Source organism: Rhinolophus sinicus, chromosome 1 (assembly GCF_057876585.1).
Source record: "Rhinolophus sinicus isolate RSI-liver-muscle chromosome 1, RSI-T2T, whole genome shotgun sequence".
Taxonomy (NCBI): Eukaryota; Metazoa; Chordata; class Mammalia; order Chiroptera; family Rhinolophidae; genus Rhinolophus; species Rhinolophus sinicus.
The window spans coordinates 123,534,401-123,552,328 of record NC_142501.1 but is presented as its reverse complement, the minus strand read 5'-3'; the positions used below and the strand labels follow the sequence as shown (position 1 = coordinate 123,552,328).

The 17,928-nt window shown below is 37.8% G+C and overlaps 1 protein-coding gene across 4 annotated transcripts in view; it reads right to left on the bottom strand.

Annotated features, from left to right (window-relative positions):
• ARMC3 (armadillo repeat containing 3) overlaps positions 1–17,928 on the bottom strand; it is a 91,479-nt gene that overhangs the window by 12,571 nt on the left and 60,980 nt on the right. For 2 of the 4 annotated variants that reach the window (XM_088789181.1, XM_088789188.1), the window contains 6 exons: positions 15,557–15,806; positions 11,024–11,160; positions 10,009–10,177; positions 3,842–3,942; positions 3,055–3,156; positions 2,466–2,582 (listed from right to left, as the gene is read on the bottom strand). In XM_088789181.1, coding sequence (XP_088645307.1) covers positions 2,466–2,582; positions 3,055–3,156; positions 3,842–3,942; positions 10,009–10,177; positions 11,024–11,160; positions 15,557–15,806 — 876 coding nt within the window. The remainder of the gene's footprint in view (positions 1–2,465; positions 2,583–3,054; positions 3,157–3,841; positions 3,943–10,008; positions 10,178–11,023; positions 11,161–15,556; positions 15,807–17,928) is intronic. The other 2 variants (XM_088789185.1, XM_088789187.1) reach the window with 2 other exon arrangements.

The window sequence follows — 17,928 nt, the reverse complement described above, 5'->3', positions numbered from 1 at the left end:
TAAATAAACTGAACATATTCACATGCATAGTAACATTTTTGTAAATTAAAAACCAACACTAGAAAGTCAATTAGAATGGCAGAAAGCATAGATAGGTTTACCTATTTTCTGTATTTACAGGGTAACTTTATATGATTGGAGAGTTTAACCCTCTGATTACGCAGAGCCACCTATAAATCTAAAACAAAGCAGGTATATTTCTCACTGCCTGAAGTAAGAAGAATCATTTGGCACGCAGAAGATGCTATCCAGTACACTGGGCTAAGCACATCAGGGAGGGCAATCTTAGTGAGTGATTGAAAAAAGATAATTTACTGGAACTCCTGAATAGTAGTTTCCTGCTGCTATAAATACAAGTATTTCATTTGGGCTCCTTTCCCATGAAGGCTGCCAAGTTGTGTTAATGAGGGCTTCAACACTCACATGAATTTCATTTTTAAATAAATATGGAAACAAGCACTTGGAAAATACAAAATTAACTCTTGTAAAATTAATCCTCAGAAAAATATCAATTTATGATTAAAGATAGCAGAATTTTTACCTTTCTTGCAGACTTTAGCAAAACTACCTCAGAAAACACAGATTTACTGTGTGAATCCAAAACAATGGGGATATTTTCTATGTTCATAGGAGAATGAGTAGGTAGGTAGGCAAGTACAGAGAGCGATTTGTCTGGTCCCAAATTGTGTATTGACATTTTCAAAGTTGAATCACCTGCTCCTTTTTGATATCACCAACTATTTGAATATTTAAATTATAGGGCAAGGCTGGAGGGAGAAATATAAGTCATGAATCCAACCCACTTGGGGTTTCATTTTAGGAGGGAAAAGTTTGGTATATGAAAAATAATCACAATACCAGGTAGCATGCAATAAATTCCACGAGTGATAAAAATAAGAAATTCCAGGAGTTCAATGTCAAAAGAAATCTATTCCATTGGGTGTCCTAGTCTATCCAATCTATTCCAAAAGGATGAGAAAGGAGTATTGTATGAAGTGGAGATACAATTTATTGTGGGCTTAGGAGGGTATATTTTGTGTGTGTTTGTGTGTGTTTGTGTGTGTGTGTGTGTGTGTGTGTGTGTATGTAGTTTATTTTTTTTGTTGTCTGTCTCTCCGCTAGTTCCATGAGGGCAGAAGTATTTGTTCACGGCTATATCTCCCACACTGGAACAATTCCTGAAACCTAGTATTTGCTTTTTCCATTTTACTGATGGGGAAACTCGGTCAAAGAGAAGGTAACCTATTTGCTCAAGACACAGTTTATAAGTGTGGGCCTTGTCCAAAACGACCATTTCCTGCAAAACTCAGATTTCTGTTGTCTTGAATGACGGCTAATGCCTATGTGTGTCAACCAAGCATCGTACTAAATACTGGAGATGAAATTCCAATCCACATGTTTTTATCCTCCAGGAGTTCGGAGTCTGGTAAAGGAGAAGCACCGAGAGGCCACATGAGAAAAAGAAGGGGTGAGGAGGAAAAGGGAGTGGAAGCAGGGAAGAGCAGGAAGTGTCAGCGCTGAACAATAGCAATAGATCAGAAGCAGAGATCAGAATAATGAGCAGCAGAGACCAACAATAGAAAATAAAGTCGGAAATAGAAAATAAACAGCTCTGAGATTTGAGAAGGAGAACAAACCACTTCCCACACCTTAAGAGACCTTAGGGGACAGTCTCAGTTTAGAAAGGAAATGTTCGATATATGGGTCAAATAGTCTCCAATACCACAGTGGTTCTGAAGGGCTGAAGTCAACAATAATTAAAGGGTCAGTCATGGCATGTCACAGGATGTCCAGATGGTCTTTTGAAGAATCCAGGAGAGTACTCACAAGAGAGATAATATGTTTAAAACTATGTAAACAAGTAGAAAGCATGTTTAAAATAGGCCAGGTCAAAAAAGCATGAAACCACATTGTAATTGTTCCAATCAAGTAAAAACTTGGTCCTGTTACCCTTCTCTCTCTCTTATGGCCTCCGAAAGAGTCAGGGCTTTCAGTGAGCAAGGTGAGGTGGGGGTGTGAAAGCATAACGCAGGAAAAGAGAGGACTGCACTGCAGCCGGAATGGGTCACCACCTGCAAAGGCAGCCACTGGAGGAGGACACAAAAGTTCATTTTAAGTGGATTACTGCACAGGGTTGGATTTTTAAATGACTAACTAGAGACCTGTTTCTGTTGTCATTTTTGAATTAAAGTGACTGTAGGACTTTATAGTGATGGAAATGACCTGAGTTCTCTTCTAGAGGCAGGAGAAGAAATTCCCTCTGGGTAAGTTTTAGAGACAGCGAGAGACAAAAATAAAGTTAGTTATAGTAACATTTCATGAGTCCTACCTAGTTCAACATACTGACTTCATAAGAAAAGTTTCCTATTTAAAAGCCACCACCTCCCACCTTTCACCAGATTTGTTGGGTAATTAAAACTTTACCTGATTACAATCAGGAGAAAAATAAATACCTCATTTCCTACCTTGACCCTTTTTCTTTAGTGGCACTCTTGCTAAGAGCAGTATTTCGTCCAGAACTAGGTTCTGACTTCTCTTCTGTGGGAGATCCAAATCCAGCACTAAAATGATAACTATATTTTCTTGTCATTTGAAAAAAACCACAACCAATTTAAATCACATGGGAAATAACAATGCATTACATTTGCAAGGCATTTTATAATTTATAAGGCATTTTCACTTCCTTTATATGCTTTGATGCCTTTCACCGTTACAAAGCAGGCATCAGGCATTATTCCATCTACAGATAAGTTTGCTCACAGACACTAAGTCATGTGCTCATGGTCTCGTTGTAAGTTCACAGCAGACAAAATGTCAAATGAGGTTTCCTGGCTCCCTTTCCAGAGATCTTTTCCATGGCAATTTAAACAAGCAATTATGAAATTATATTACTTTTCCAGAGACCTTTTCCACAGCAATTTAAAACAGCAATTATGAAATTATATTACTATAAGAAGAATAAAGTTGCCAAAAGCTAAACTCTAAATTTTTTTTTTTACTCCGAAATTAAGAGGAAAATTATTTGAGTATAGATAAAAGATTATTTTTTTTCACCTGGCCTTTTCTTTACTTGTTCTTCTTAAAGAAGATGAAGAAGAAATACTTCGTCCACAACCAACGTCTGAGGATTTATCTTCCGTAGATGGAGGTGGAGAACTAGAATTTTATGTATTTGAAGTTATAGACAAACTAAAATAATTTATTTATCAATATTAGCTTTGTCCTACAAAACAAATTTTTTTCCCCCCTGAAAATCATATTTGGAGCTAACTTTTAACAGTGACATATTCATTTAAAAACATAAAGAAGAGGTTAAAATAAGACAAAAAGTATTATAAAGCTTTTCATGAGCTAAATAGGAAATATTTTATAAAGTGTGTCACATAAAATGTATTATACACATATATAAATATATGTGACTATTTTAAAGAAGATTATTGAAGCTTTAATTTTTAGCTCTACTGTTTATTATATAAAAACATTGGGCAGTAGCTGTACACTTGCATACAATTCTGGGAAGTTGTAAACATAATTCGTCTTGGTTTGCTCTTATCTATTTATACTTTCTTCACTTAGTTCATTTTACCAGAGCCCTGACTGTTAAAATACATATGGAATTGACCATAACATGGAGTCAAAGGAAAAACCATGGTGTCAGTTATTCTATGGTCTTTACTATGTCAGGCTCTGAGTTTATGTACCAGTGTTTATTTTCATGGTGGTGCTAGATATACAGGGGGAAGGAAAGATACCATACTGTGCATCTTTACATAGTCATATGATGATGACAAACAAAAACAGTATGCACTTCCCTGCACCCCTTCTTCCCCCCAAAACTCACACATCAGAGGATTTACTGTTAACTAAGATTACAGCACGTAGATCACTTGGTTCTTGTAAGCAGAGATCCTTCAAAGGCAAAAGTTTGGTGCCAGGATTTATCTGTAGATAATTTAAAGATTGAAAAGTAATATCTGCATGGGTTATATTTTTTAATATGAGTACTGAAAGAATATGATCTCAGCTGTTTGACGTGTTTAATTTCACACACACACACACACACACACACACACACACACACACACACACACACACTCACACTTAGCAATAGGAACCTGGAGCTTGAGGACATCGTGCCTTTGGGCAGGATATATCGCTCCTGTTCATCTCTGTTGGCATTATACTCAGCTGTTTCACACCATAATTACTAGTTTGGCCCCTGAAAGTATTTGAGTTTACAAATCTATCTATACACATAGGGAGAATTTACTGTCTGTAAGAGGAACTAATTACTAAACAGATCACTAAAAATATTGTGAGCACATCTGACAATAGGCTAGACAAAGCCCTATACTACTAGCAATTTTACCAGCCTGATGAAGATGTTTAGACCAGATGACCTTCTGAGGTCTTTCTCCAACCACATTATAGTTAGATCTCTCTCATATCCAAGATAAGTTTCATGATCTTTTAAAAATAAGATGGATCATATCATTATTTGGCCCAGAAACTGCCAAGGTTTTCCACTTCATTGAGTAAAGGCCCAAATCTACAAGACTCACATGATCTGGTCTCTCTTTACCTCTCTGATTTAGTGTCCACTATTCTGCCCCTGGGTTCACTCAGCTCTAGCTATACTGACTTTGCTGTTTCTTAAATATGCAGAGCACGTTTACACCCCATGGCTTCTGTACTGATTCCTCTGCCTAGAAAGCTCTTCCCCCAGATATCCCCATGGCTAAGTCCTGTACCTTCTTCATGGTTTTGCTCGGGTATTACCTCTCAGTGAGGCCTCCCTGATCACACTTTCAAAAATTACAACCATCAGTCTTAGTCCTCCCTGGCATTACAGAGCCCCCTTATCCTGCCTCTGCTCTGCTCCCCCCATCCTATACCTCTTAACATTTCAATCATGTGAGACAATTTATTTTTAAGGACTTTTATCTTATTTTTTAAAAATATTTTCATTAAAAGATGGCTAACATACAATATTATATTAGTTTCAGATGTACATCATAGTTATTCAACAGAACCCATCTGACACCATGCCTACTTATTGCAATATTATTGACTATATTCCTTACATCCCTACATCCCCATGACTACTTTGCAACAACCAATTTGTACTTCTTAACCCCTTTCAGTTTTTTTACTCACACCTAACCCCATCCCATCTGGCAATCATCAAAACGTTCTCTGTATCTATGAGTTTGTTTTTGTTTCGTTTGTCTATTTTGTTCTTTAGATTCCACTTATAAGTGAAATCATACATTTGTCTTTTGCTGTCTGACTTACTACACTCAGCACAATATCCTCTAGGTCCACCCACATTGCAACAGGTGGTAAAATTTCATTTTTTTTTTATGGCTGGGTAATATTCCATTGTATATGTGTGTCACCTCTTCTTTATCCATTCATCCATTCAGGGATACCCAGGTTGCCTTCTTCTCTTGGCCATTGTAAACAATGCTGCAATGAATATATGGATGTGCATGTCCTCTTGAAGTAGTGTTTTGGGTTTTTTGGATAAATATCCAGAAGTGGGATTACTAGGTCCTTCTTTGTCTCTTGTCACGGCATTTCTTTTAAAGTCTGTTTTGTTGGGTATAAGTATTTTTTGTTTGTTTGCTACTCCAGATTTTTCGTTTGTTTCTATTTTCATGAAATATCTTTTTGCTATCCCTTTACTTTCTGTCGGTGTGTGTCTTTCAATCTGAAGTGAGTCTCTTGTAGACAGCATATGTAAGTGTCTTGTTTTCTTAACAATTCAGCCCACCCAATCTTTTAATTGGAGCCATTTAATCCATTTACATTGAAAGTAATTATTGATAGATATATAGTTATTGTCATTTTATTATTCATATATATGTATATATATACATATATATGTATATATGTGTATATATATATGTCTTAAAGAAGTCCCTCTAAGATTCCTTGTAATACCCCTTTGGTGGTGATGAACTTCTTTAGCTTTATCTTGTCAGGGAAGCTCTCTATCTGTCCATCAATTCTAAATGATAGCTTTGCTGAGTAGAGTAATCTTGGTTGTATGTCGTTGCTTTTCATCACTTTGAATATTTCCTGCCAATCTTTTCTGGCCTGCAAAGTTTCTATTGAGAAATCAACTGACAGTTTTATAGGCGCTCCCTTGTAGAAAACATACAATATTATATTAGCTTCAGGTGTATGTCATAGCTATTCAACAGTACTGCTTTTCTCTTGCTGCTTTTAAGATTCTCCCTCTGTCTTTAACACTTGGCATTTTAATCATGATTTGTCTTGGTGTGGGCCTGTTTGGATTCATCTTGTTTGGGACTCTCTGCACTTCCTGGGCTTGTACATCTATTTCCTTCACAAGGTTAGGGAAGTTTTCTGTCATTATTTCTTCAAATAGGTTTTCAATTCCTTGCTCTCTCTGTCTTCCTTCTGGTACACCTATAATGCAAATGTTGGTATGCTTGATGTTGTCCCAGAGGTTCCTTAAAGTCTCCTTAATTTTTTGGATTTTTTTTTCTTTTTGCTGTTACCTTATGCTGAGTTGATTTACTGCTATTGATTCTCTGTAATGTAGTCTTTATTTCAGTTATTGTATTCTTTATTTCTGAATTTTTAAAAAAATGTTTTCTAGCTCCATTTTTATGTTTCCTATCTCTTTGGTGAAGTTCTTCCTGAAATCATTGAGCATCCTTATAACCAGTGTTTGGAACTCTGTGTCTGGTGGATTGCTTGTCTCCATTTTGTTTAGCTTTCTTTTCTGGAGCTTTGTTCTGTTCTTTTATTTGGGACATGTTTCTTTGTCTCCCCATTTTGGCTGCCTCCCTGTGTTTGTTTCTATGTAATAGGCAGGGCTGCTTTGTCTCCTGGTCTTAATAGAGTGGTCTTATGCAGTAAGTGTGTTGTAGGGCTGTGGTGCAGTCTTCCTGAGCCATGCACTCCAGGTGTGTCCCTTGTGTGGGTTTTGTGTGCGCTCCTCTTATAGTTGAGACTTGGTTGCTGTTTGCATGTCAGTGGGAGGGATTGACCCTCAGGTTCATTGGTGGTGAGAACTGGCCATGATTACAGTGGAGGAGTTGTGGTATAGGGTCTGACCCTACAGAGCAGGATCTGCCTCAGCAGGACTCTGGTGCCTCCTCTGGTACCCAATCTGCCCCAGGGGTGTGTTGTCCTTGGAGGTGGCTGGGTGATACTCCTGCTTGTTTCAAAGCTAGTCACTGGGGGTGCCAACCCCAGGGCCACCTGGGAGGGGACCTGCTGCAGGTCAAGTTCAGCTGCAATCCATTCCCCACCCAGGGCCACCCAGCATGAGCCACAAAGAAATCTGCATATGGTTGCTGCCCACACTATGCTTGGAAGTGCCTTGAGAGGCCAAGCCACAAACCAAGGCTGGAAACCACTAGTGCGGGGCTTAGGGCTGCTCAGCCAGAGGTAGGAAACATGCTCAAGCCAGATGCTGCTTCTCTGGGTTCTGCAAACCTTTGAGAGACCCTAGGAAATTCTGTAGCATGAGCCAAGGCAGGCAGTTTGTAGGAAAAAGCCACTGGTTTCGATTTGGGTATGCCCGATAGTTGGGTGGGGTGGGGTCTCAGAATCACCAGGGTGTGGCAAACTAACGGTATCAGCCAGCTTAATGGAGACTTAGCTATAGTGGCCACTTGCATCTGTATGCTGGGAACGGGGAGGGCTCAACAAAGAAACAATGGCTTCTGCCAGCTCCTCCTTCTGGGAAAAAGCTGCCCCATTCAGCCCTTGTCCTGAAGCCAGACAACTCAGTCCTCTCACCGTGTCTCTGTCACCTCTCCAGTTGCTGCCCCAGCACTGGAGCTCAGAGCCAGTGACTCTGTTGGTGAGTAAGTCTGTGCATGTTCCCGTTAAGAGGAGTGCCTGGGAGTGTAGCCGCCCACCATCTCATTCAGCCACAATCTCTGCCGGTTTTTATGACCAGAAATGATGAGGACTTCTCTCCCTGTCACTGAAACCCTGAGCTGGGGAGGGGCAGGGACCCTTCGCTCCTCAGGGGGAGACCTCCACAGCTGAAATATCCCTTATACAGGTGTGGGACAGTCTGTTCTGCATCTCTGCCCCTCCTAGTCTTGAGGTGGCTTTTTCTGTATGTCCTTATTTGTAGGGCTTTGGTTCAGCAGATTTCAGGCAGTTCTTACTAATGGTTGTTTTGTAGTTTAGTTATAATTTTAAGGTTGTGAGAGAAGGTAAGCACAGCATTTACCTACTCTGCCATGTTGACTGGAACTCCATGTGATATAATTTATTTAGTTGTGATATTTATTGTGTGTCTCTTCCTACTGGTGCCATGGCAGTAGAGATCCATCTCTTGTTCACTGACATATTCAAAGCTGACAATACGAGAAACTTAATATTTACTGAAAGAATGAATCAGTATTCTCATTTATAAAGGATATTATCTCCTTTTTAAAAAACTCATGAACAAATACATTTCATCTCAATTTCTGATCCATGAACATTTTTCTGATATATTCTTTGTTGGTTTTTCTGCTCTTTTCCTCATCCTTGTTAAAGACTTTTGTACTAATGTTGTGCCAGTTCTTTTTAACTTATTCATCATTGAATGAGATGGGATTTCTCAGAGCAGTGATTTCTCAGTGGTTTGTGTGTATATTATGAGGGTTTGTGTGTGTGTTATGCAAGTTTGTGTGTGTTTTATGCATATGTTATGGGGGTTTGTGCATGTGTTATGGGGGTTTGTGCATGTGTTTGGGGGTACAGTGGTGATGGTGGCCGGGAGAAGCAGAAGGAAAAGCTAGAGTAAAGTTTTAGGCTAGCTGTTTTTTCATGATTTAAAATTGTTACCATGATAGAGTGTTTCCTGTAAGCATGGCTAAGCTCTGTGATTCTTTTTTTTTTTTTTTTTTTTAATGGCCCTGTCTACTCTGTTTCTTGGAACCAAATTGGTCCAAGAGGGCTTCTGCTATCAGCCTTGCTCACCCCAGTTTCTGAGGTCCTGCATGTGACTGGCAAAGAGAGAGTTTGGTTTTTGTACTTCTGAGTTCTCCTATCACCTCAGGAAGTATATATTTTTAATGATGTTTTCTGTGATCTGTTACCACTATTCATTCTTCCTCCTTAGCACCTTCTACCTGATCTCAGAGACTTTTAGTAACTCCTAAAATTTTTGAAGTCTGTGGATCATATCTGTTCCCTAGTTTTGCCTAAAAGGGATTTTGTGGGTTTAAAATTTTTCCTCATTCTTCTTATTGCTTTTGACTTCCACAAGAAGTAGAAAATACTGGCATAAGCAGCAATGTTAAAAAGTCCTCAAGATACCAATGTTTAGCAGCTGTCAACATTAACACTGAATTACACTCTACAGAGGGTGCCAAAAAAATGTACACACATTTTAAGAAAGGAGAAATCTGTATTAAAATTGTAATACAACGAATGATGCTAGCATTCATTTGATTAACGCCATCTTTTGAGCGAACGTCATACTATACATTGCTACTGTAATTCAATTCAACTTTAAAAAGCAATACATAGATAACATCTCTTATAATTTGTACATTTTTTGGCATCCCTGGTATATTGTTTTAAATATCATAATTAGAAATGTAGTTAAATAAATGTAATTCTACATACATTTTTAAATCCAGCATTACAGTTTGGTTAATGTCAATTAAATTATAATTAATAAAATTAAAAACTTATACTTGTGTCCTCATCACTAACACTGAGCCCTAGAAGTAACAGAATCCCAAAACTGAAAATGTTGCTTCTTTCATATCTTCTCTGAAACTTAATCTAGCATAGCAAGTTCATTTAAGTAAAAGTAATCAGATTCTAGTTACACAAATGCAAAATCGTATGGCCAGACAAAAATAAAGTTAAGGATGAAGTTCAGATCCCCAAGTTTCTGTCTATAAAAAATATAAATTATGTTAGATGGTTATAAAATTGCATTGTAATGGCATCATGATTAAAGAAGAAGTTATTATCATACGTACTAAAATACAAATTAGTGCTCCTACTTACCCGACCGTAATCATAGAATCCATCACTAATTATGTTACTTGATGACAAGTAGCCTGTCTGGCTATATTTCAGAGGGAGGTGGTTATTGAGCAATTTGTTATAAGCTGCTTCACTGAATTTATTTTTTCGACTTACTGATAGATTAACTTCTTCAAGGATATCTAAAGCCCTGTCAATAAAAGCAAAAGTAATTATTTGCTTTATGTACGCAATCCAACATTAAGATCTCATTTATATAACTAGCTGAGATCCTGAATAAAAGACTGAGATGGAAAGGTTAAAGTTATTCCACCTTTTTAGAGAAAGTAATACTGACAGAGTTATAAAGACAAAGCAGGCCTTTTTAAGAATGTATATGCCTTATGGTAACTCATCTTCAAAAAGTTGAAAAGGACACTTTAAAAGAAAATTCTTCATTTAAAGCAAAATTAGTATTGGACCCCAAGTTTTGCAGATAACTGGGCAATATATACAAAGAATAAAAATGGTTAGAAATAGGGTAAACTTGTCTGTGGTACCTAAAAACCCTATTTGCTGATATGCTAAAGGCAACTAACTCATCTGCTGTGGGTAAGAACTGACTTGGCAAGGTTGGCCAAGTATGTCATTCTGATGAAAAGGTTTGGATCGGGAGGGAGAAGAATGGAGATGGTTGTCATGGCTCACCCATTTTATTTTAGCCTTGAAAGTTGAGAGAGAAGTGGGATTGTGTTACAAAGCAGATGAAAACGAAAAGGATGCATTTCTCAAGATGAAAAAGTGGAAATGTTGAAGATGATTTGTAAAGGTGATGAAGGAGATCCTTAGGTAGGCAGGACCGGGGAAGGACCCTGCTTCCACTAGGCAGTCCCTTCAGAGGTAAGGCCCATGTTATGACATGCAGAGCCACTGAGCGCTCTGCAGACTGAGGGAGGGGAGGGGATAGACTCTGCTTGACCCTCCGTGGGCCTAAAGAGTGTGCTGCTTTGTCTTCCGCTCTTCATATGAGCCAGAAACTTGAGACACATCCACTCACCCGAACTTGCATAATTCAGTGGCCGTCAGCTCATCACTGGCACAGACCATGACAGCCCAGCTGGCATTTCTTCTGACTTCATCATTCTTTGAGCGCAGAAGCTGTACAAGGGGCTCCAATCCACCTGCATTTCTTAACTAAAAGTAGAAACCAACATTTTGCACATTAGGAGTACAGAATATAAATATTGTGCTTTAAAAAAAAAAAATCTCGTTATTTAGTTGTTTAAAGAAAGGTTGTACCTATGTAAAAACGTTTTACAATGTGTCCATATTTAGATTTATTAAATTCAGGGGGGTGGGAAATCAATTGAAAACCCTTAGAGACGGGAGCCCAGCTTTCCGTTCACAGTCAAGAAGAGGTGACAGTAAAGTAATTGAGGGGGGTCATCGTGATTTTGCAAAGACCATCTTGTTGCTGCCTAGAAGTGAGATGTCCTGTGTTTATTTGCTCAGCTCCCTTAACACCAAGTGTCCATTAGGCCCTGAGGTGGACCAAAGAATGTTCTTGATCCTAGAAGGGATTTTGCCATTGTGATTAAGTTAAAGAGTTGAGATGGGGATATTGTCCTGGCTTATCAGATGGGCCCACAAGGATTATCAGGTGGTAATCACAAGGGTCCTTAAAAAAGGGAGACAAGAGTGCCAGGAGCAGAGAAAAGAGATGTGTGGAAACAGAAGTTGTAATGATAGAGGAAGGGGCCACAGCCAAGGAATGCAGGTACTGGTCAAAGCTAGAAAGGGCTAGGAAATGGGTTTTCCCCTAACGTCTCCAGAAGGATCACAGCTGTGCCAACACCTTGATGTTAGCCCATAAGATCCATTTTCAGATTTCTGATCTCCCAAACTGTAAGATAGTGGATTTGCATTTCTTTAAATCACTAAATTGCAGTGATTTGTTATGGCAGCAATAGGAAACTAATATAGTCCCTAAGGCTGGGCAGGAGGAACCGATGCAGGTATGTGCCACCTGTGTCACTGGACATTGCCACCAAGGCAGCAGTGTGGACAAAGCAATTCTGAAACAGTTCCATAGAAAGAGAGCTATTTTTGTTATCCTTGCACAGTGTCTTCTCTTTGTTTCTCCAAAAAGTGAAAAAGAGAAGAAAAAGAAGAGAACTGAACAGAATTACATTAATTATATTATTAAAAGAAATGACTCATGTATAAATTTATTCCAACCAGAAGAAAAAGATTTGATAGAGCTCTTGGGTCACTCTATGAAATGCAATACTCCATTATCTGAGCCTGGAGAGCAAAAGGAATAGTCTGCCAGTCTCTATGTATGGAACCTGAAGACAAAAGTCCTTATGGGATATGATCCACTTTCAATAATTTTCTTCTCAAACATACCGACTCTGGCAGGTCATGCACGTCAACATATGTAACTTGGGCACCTTAGAAAAATTTCCTGAGACATCTTATGCTTAGCAAGACAAATTTCTGAACATCTTTATTTCTGAGTAGAATACAAGATAGTAATCTAACTCCATGGGTTCTTTTGGCAAAGGTCTAATTCATTTGTTAATCCCTCCATTCATTCCTCCATTCCTCCATTCAGTCATTCATTTCATTTACTCATTCATTTAGTTAAACAAACAGTTGTTTGTTAAGCATATGCTGTGTGCCAGATGTGTGTTAATGACCTGGACACAGGGAAGGAAACCCTCAGTCCCTTTTCCTAAAGGACCTTATTATAGCCTTTCATACAAGAACCATAGAATGTGAAATGGAGGACAAGGGAGGCCCGCATGGGTGTAATGGGAGCAAGAAGAGGATGTACCCAAGTTTTAGGACAGAGTGGCTGAGCTGGGTTTTGAAGGAGAAACAGGAGTTTATCAGGTTGACAAAAGCAGAGAAATCAAGGAAGTATAAATAAGAGAACAGAGCTTGCTAACTAATTACAAATAGTATGATATTTCTAGAGTATAGGGCTCCACCTGGGAGGCGACTTCAGGCTTACATAGGCAGGTGTGGATCACAGAAGGCCCTTGCATATTACATGAGAAGCTTAACCTTTATCATGGGCAATGGCATGCCACCGGGAACTTGCAATGATGTGATGAAGGCCACATATTTGAAAGATCAGTCTGGAGGCAATGTGGGAAATAGGAGGTGGCAGGGTTAGGGAAGGCATTAAGGAGTCAGCGGCAATATTCCAGGAAATAGATGGACTACTCTGCAAGGTGAATAGAGGTATGACTAAGACACTTTTGTTTATCACTGTGTTCTCAGTGCTTCATATAGTGTCTATCACATAAGTAAATCTTTGGTGACTATCTTACCACCTTAATGGATGAATACAAATGAACTGAGCCAGAATAGCTATCTAAGAGAGAGAAAAGGAACAATTTGGTAGTTGTCTGAGTAGATAGCACAGGGTTGAGTGCATGGGCTCTGGACTCAGAAAGAAGTGTTTTCATAGCTCTGATCTACCACTTAGCAACTTGGCTTGGAGCACATTATTTCTTTAAGCTTCACTGTCCTCATAGGTTAAATGGGGATTACAAACATACCTATTTCCAGTGAGGCTTAAATGAATGTAAAGTGCTTAGTAGAGTGCCTGGCACATAGTAAGTGCTCAATAAATGTTAGTGATTGTCTCTTTTATTCAGGAGAGAGGAACAAAGGCCTATGCCATTTGAATGAGTGCCATGGTGACAAATGAATATGAGAAAAGCAAGAGATAAAGTGATGTTTGTAGGGTTATTTTAAATCATTGTGAAGACTTAATAAGACCAACCACAAGTACCAAACACTTTTATGTAATGGTCTTATAAAAAATCCAATTCTATGTTTTCAAATTTTGAAATATAAGAGACACAAAAGAATATGTGTAACACATATGTATGATTTCAAGAATCACAGTAAAACGCACACCTGTTTGTCTACCACCCAGCTTAAGAAATAGCACATTCCAATGACCGTGAACCCGTGTGTGCCTCTGAGTCATATCCACATCCTTAATCTCTCAAGAGGAAACCTTTCTTTCTTTCTTTCTTTCTTTCTTTCTTTCTTTCTTTCTTTCTTTCTTTCTTTCTTTCTTTCTTTCTTTCTTTCTCTTTCTTTCTTTCTTTCTTTGGTTTAAAGATTAGATTTTATTGGTTTATAGCTCAATTTAGGTTACAATGGCAATTGTCATCTGGTTCTTACAGTAACAGTAATATCAATAACAGAAATAATAGCTAACTTTTATTGCATGTATGCTGGGTGCCAATTATTCTGTTAAGTATTTTATAGCTCTGTCTCATTTCATTTTCAACACAACCTGATGGGGATATACTATTATTTTACAGATAAGGAAACTGAGGTTCATCGTTTTAGGATATTTCCTGGCAAAGTAAACTTGATACTCAGTATGTTTTTGAATGAGAGCAACATAGAAAATAGCTTAGGGGACATTAAATTAATGCAACCTTTTGCACTGTAACTGGGAGTCTCATTAGGATTAGTTAATAATGGCAATGAAACAAGCAAGCTAATAGTAATGTCTATTGCAGAAAAAGAAACGGTCTTTCAGAAACTAAGTCTAATGAGAGTGATTCATGTCACTAATGTTATGTGTCCATTTTGGTATTTGACCCCCAGTCAGATGCCCCACGTAGTTCTGCCTGATAGGCTGAACTCTGTTCTATTTTTATTCCTATTTGGGATACTGAGCTCATTTGCTGCCCATTCCCCACCTCCCACCCGCCCCGTATCCTGCCTGTCTCTCTCTGTTCCTTCTTCTCATGTGGTTGCCAGTTTACCATTTTCATTGTGTTATACAGGGCTGTCTGTGACTTTGTCATCTCACATTTAGTGCCTAACCTTCTCAATGTCTTCTGGTCCTGGCACGGTCCCTGAAGTTATATCAACTGAAATTCCTATAACCAGCAATCATAGCATGTAATAGAGTGTCTTTCTTTCTTTCTTTTTTTTTGGCTAGGCCTATTTAACCTTTATTTATTTATTTATTTTATTTATTTATTTTATTTTTATTAGGGAGTCCACTTTCTTGAACTTGGCATTAATCATTCTCTCAGTGTTCTTTATAGTTTTAACTTATATAAATATATGCCCAAACAACATATTTCTTAGCTTTGTATATATCTGAATGTTTACATAAATGGAATCATAAGATACTTTCTTCTGCAACTGGATTTTGCTCAGCATTAAGCTTGTTGAGGTTCATCTCTGCTGATGTCTGTAGCTATAGTTCGTTCATTTTCACTGATGTGAGATTCCATTTTATGAATATACCATAATTTATCTCTTCACAACTGGACAATTGGTTTGTTTCCAGTTGTTTAGATATTATAAACAGTGCTTCCTAGAGCGCAGAGGCATGAGATTATCTTAGAAGCAGAACTGCTGATTTACAGGGTATGCTCACCTTCTTTGCTAGATAATGCCCATTTGTTTTCCAAAGTGTCGCACCAGTTTTGAGGGGCTTCAATGATGGGTCGGTTCAAACACTTGAAAATGTTTCACATGAATCCACCCATACATACGGACCAGAAAAATGAGAGCAAAATGTCATTAAAACTCTCACCTCTGTCCTGGCCTCAGCATCACACGCGGTCGCAGCAATGGTGAGGGCAGCTTTGCTCTGCACCCCTGTGTTGGAGGAACGCAGCGGGCTGACGAGGGCGCGCATGACGTCATGATGCTGAATGTTCACACGCAGTGCCTCCTGCATCGCCATGTTCGTTAATACCGTGACCGCGTTGGCAATGGCTCCATCTCGTTTACTGGACAGGATGTTTATTAATGGATCAATACCATCAGCCTCGGCAGCAGCACTGTGTAAATTTAGGAGAAATGAGTGTCATTTATCCAAGTTCAAGAAATGATCTTTGGAACGTACAACTGAGCCTATAAAATAAATGAGTACATAAATACAGTTTTAGAAATAAAATAATCTACAATGCGATGAGCCCAGAACAGAGGCACTATAGTGATTTAAATGGAGTCTGGGGAAATGTCAGGTATGAATGAATTTAATTCTTTTCCTACATCTACAGCTTTTGGTTATAGAAAAATGTATGATGCTTCATAGAAACACTTCTACGGCCAAATTTTTTAAATCAGTGATACTTATCAGATCAGACAATTCTATTAAAAAAAAAAGTCTATTATAATATTCCTAACCAGTAAAAAAACAAAGCTTTAAATAGCAGGAATGAATGAACATGGGAACTCTTGGTTAAGTTAAAATTCTTTAACCCATCTTCCCCTTTTTCAAATTATGTTGTCAATTGAAGGCAGAATTTAACACATTTGAAGGCAGCAAATAATTTTGATGTGAATGTTGCTTTTACAAGTTAGACATTAAAAATCAAAGTCATGATCTTGACATTAAATACATAATTTTAGTAATGTAGGCATATTCAGTTATTAAATTTCCCATTTCTAGTATAAAATGACTATAATTATCCATTAACATATTAACATTTTTCACAATTAGGATGCCTAAATCTCCTTTTAAGAATAACATACTTTCTATAGTCCGTGCCTTGTAAATACTTAAAAAGCTCATACAATAGTGAAAATAAAAAACAGATCATTTTAATCAGTGGAAGATGATTTAATTATGTGTTGTAATGTTTGGAATGGCTTCAAATAAGAGATGTTCCAAACCATAAGATATATAGAGCATCCTGTTTTAAAGGACAACTCAAAATCGTGTGTTAAAAATTCATTTAAATCATCATGGGAATAGAGGTAATCAAGAATAAAAGCGTACTTGAGGCTCCAATAATGACATCTTCTTTAAGTTTATATTTGACACATTGTTTCATTTAGGATTTTAATAACCAACATTGAGAAAAACAACAACAAAAAACGAGTGGGCTACATGATTTAGCCTATCACCATGTATTCTGCAGAGTTAAATTTAATTTGGTACTGTCAAATTTGCTGATGGTGAAGGAGAATTGACAACTTCAAGAGGAGAAGTTATCACGATTGTCCATCAAAGAGAGAAAACAAAATCTTGGAAAGAAGACGGTAGCTCTAGGTGAAAGGAAGTTGTGATTGTGACACAAACCAGCTCTGAAGGAGCCTGAACAGCAGGGATTGGGTGGGAATGAAAGGACGGGAGGTGGCAGCGATAGAGCATGAAGGGCATGGTTGGTGTAAATGTTCAAGGTACTTCCCAGCCCTGGTTCATATAAATCCATCCAGAAAATACCATACTGATACCAAGGCAAAGTCAGCGCCTAGTCCCATTTCTCCCATACTTGGTGTATACTTAACACTTTTTTGTGGTGCCTCTGGGAAGGCATCTCTTAGACGACATGTAAAGAAATTTATTAATATAAAAATATTGAGAGGAAGGCCCTACACATCACTATAATAACCTAAGGGACAGCATTTAATTTCCTTTCTTAGGGGATAAAATAAACATTTCTAACATAATTTCATTTTTAATTCTCTCTCCTATCATTAATTGACATGGTGGTCATTTGATTTTATGAGTAAGGGAAAATTTGGGGCTCTCATATATTTGTTTATCAGAAACTTCTCATATTCAACTTACAGTTGAAACACTGAACTAAGAAAAAAACTGCAAGCAAGAATTTTAATTTATGCATGTACTTTAATTAATATATATTTTAACTTTTTCAAAAATCATTTTTTCCTCTGATTTATTTTCAGGCACTTAATGCAATCAATTCCTGAAACCAAATACTTTGTAGTTTTTAATCATTATAAACATACCTTGGCTAAAATGCAAGAATCTTTTGTCACTTAGTGGTTTTTCCTTTGACAATCAATGTTCACTTTTTAAAACATCTTGTAGAGTAAAGAAAGAGCACACAGTGGAGATATTTCAGTGGCATCCATGACAGAAGCCAGAAGTATATTAGGTAAATGCATATCAATAAATTCTCAAAGACCTTGTCTTTTGTGTGTGTCAGG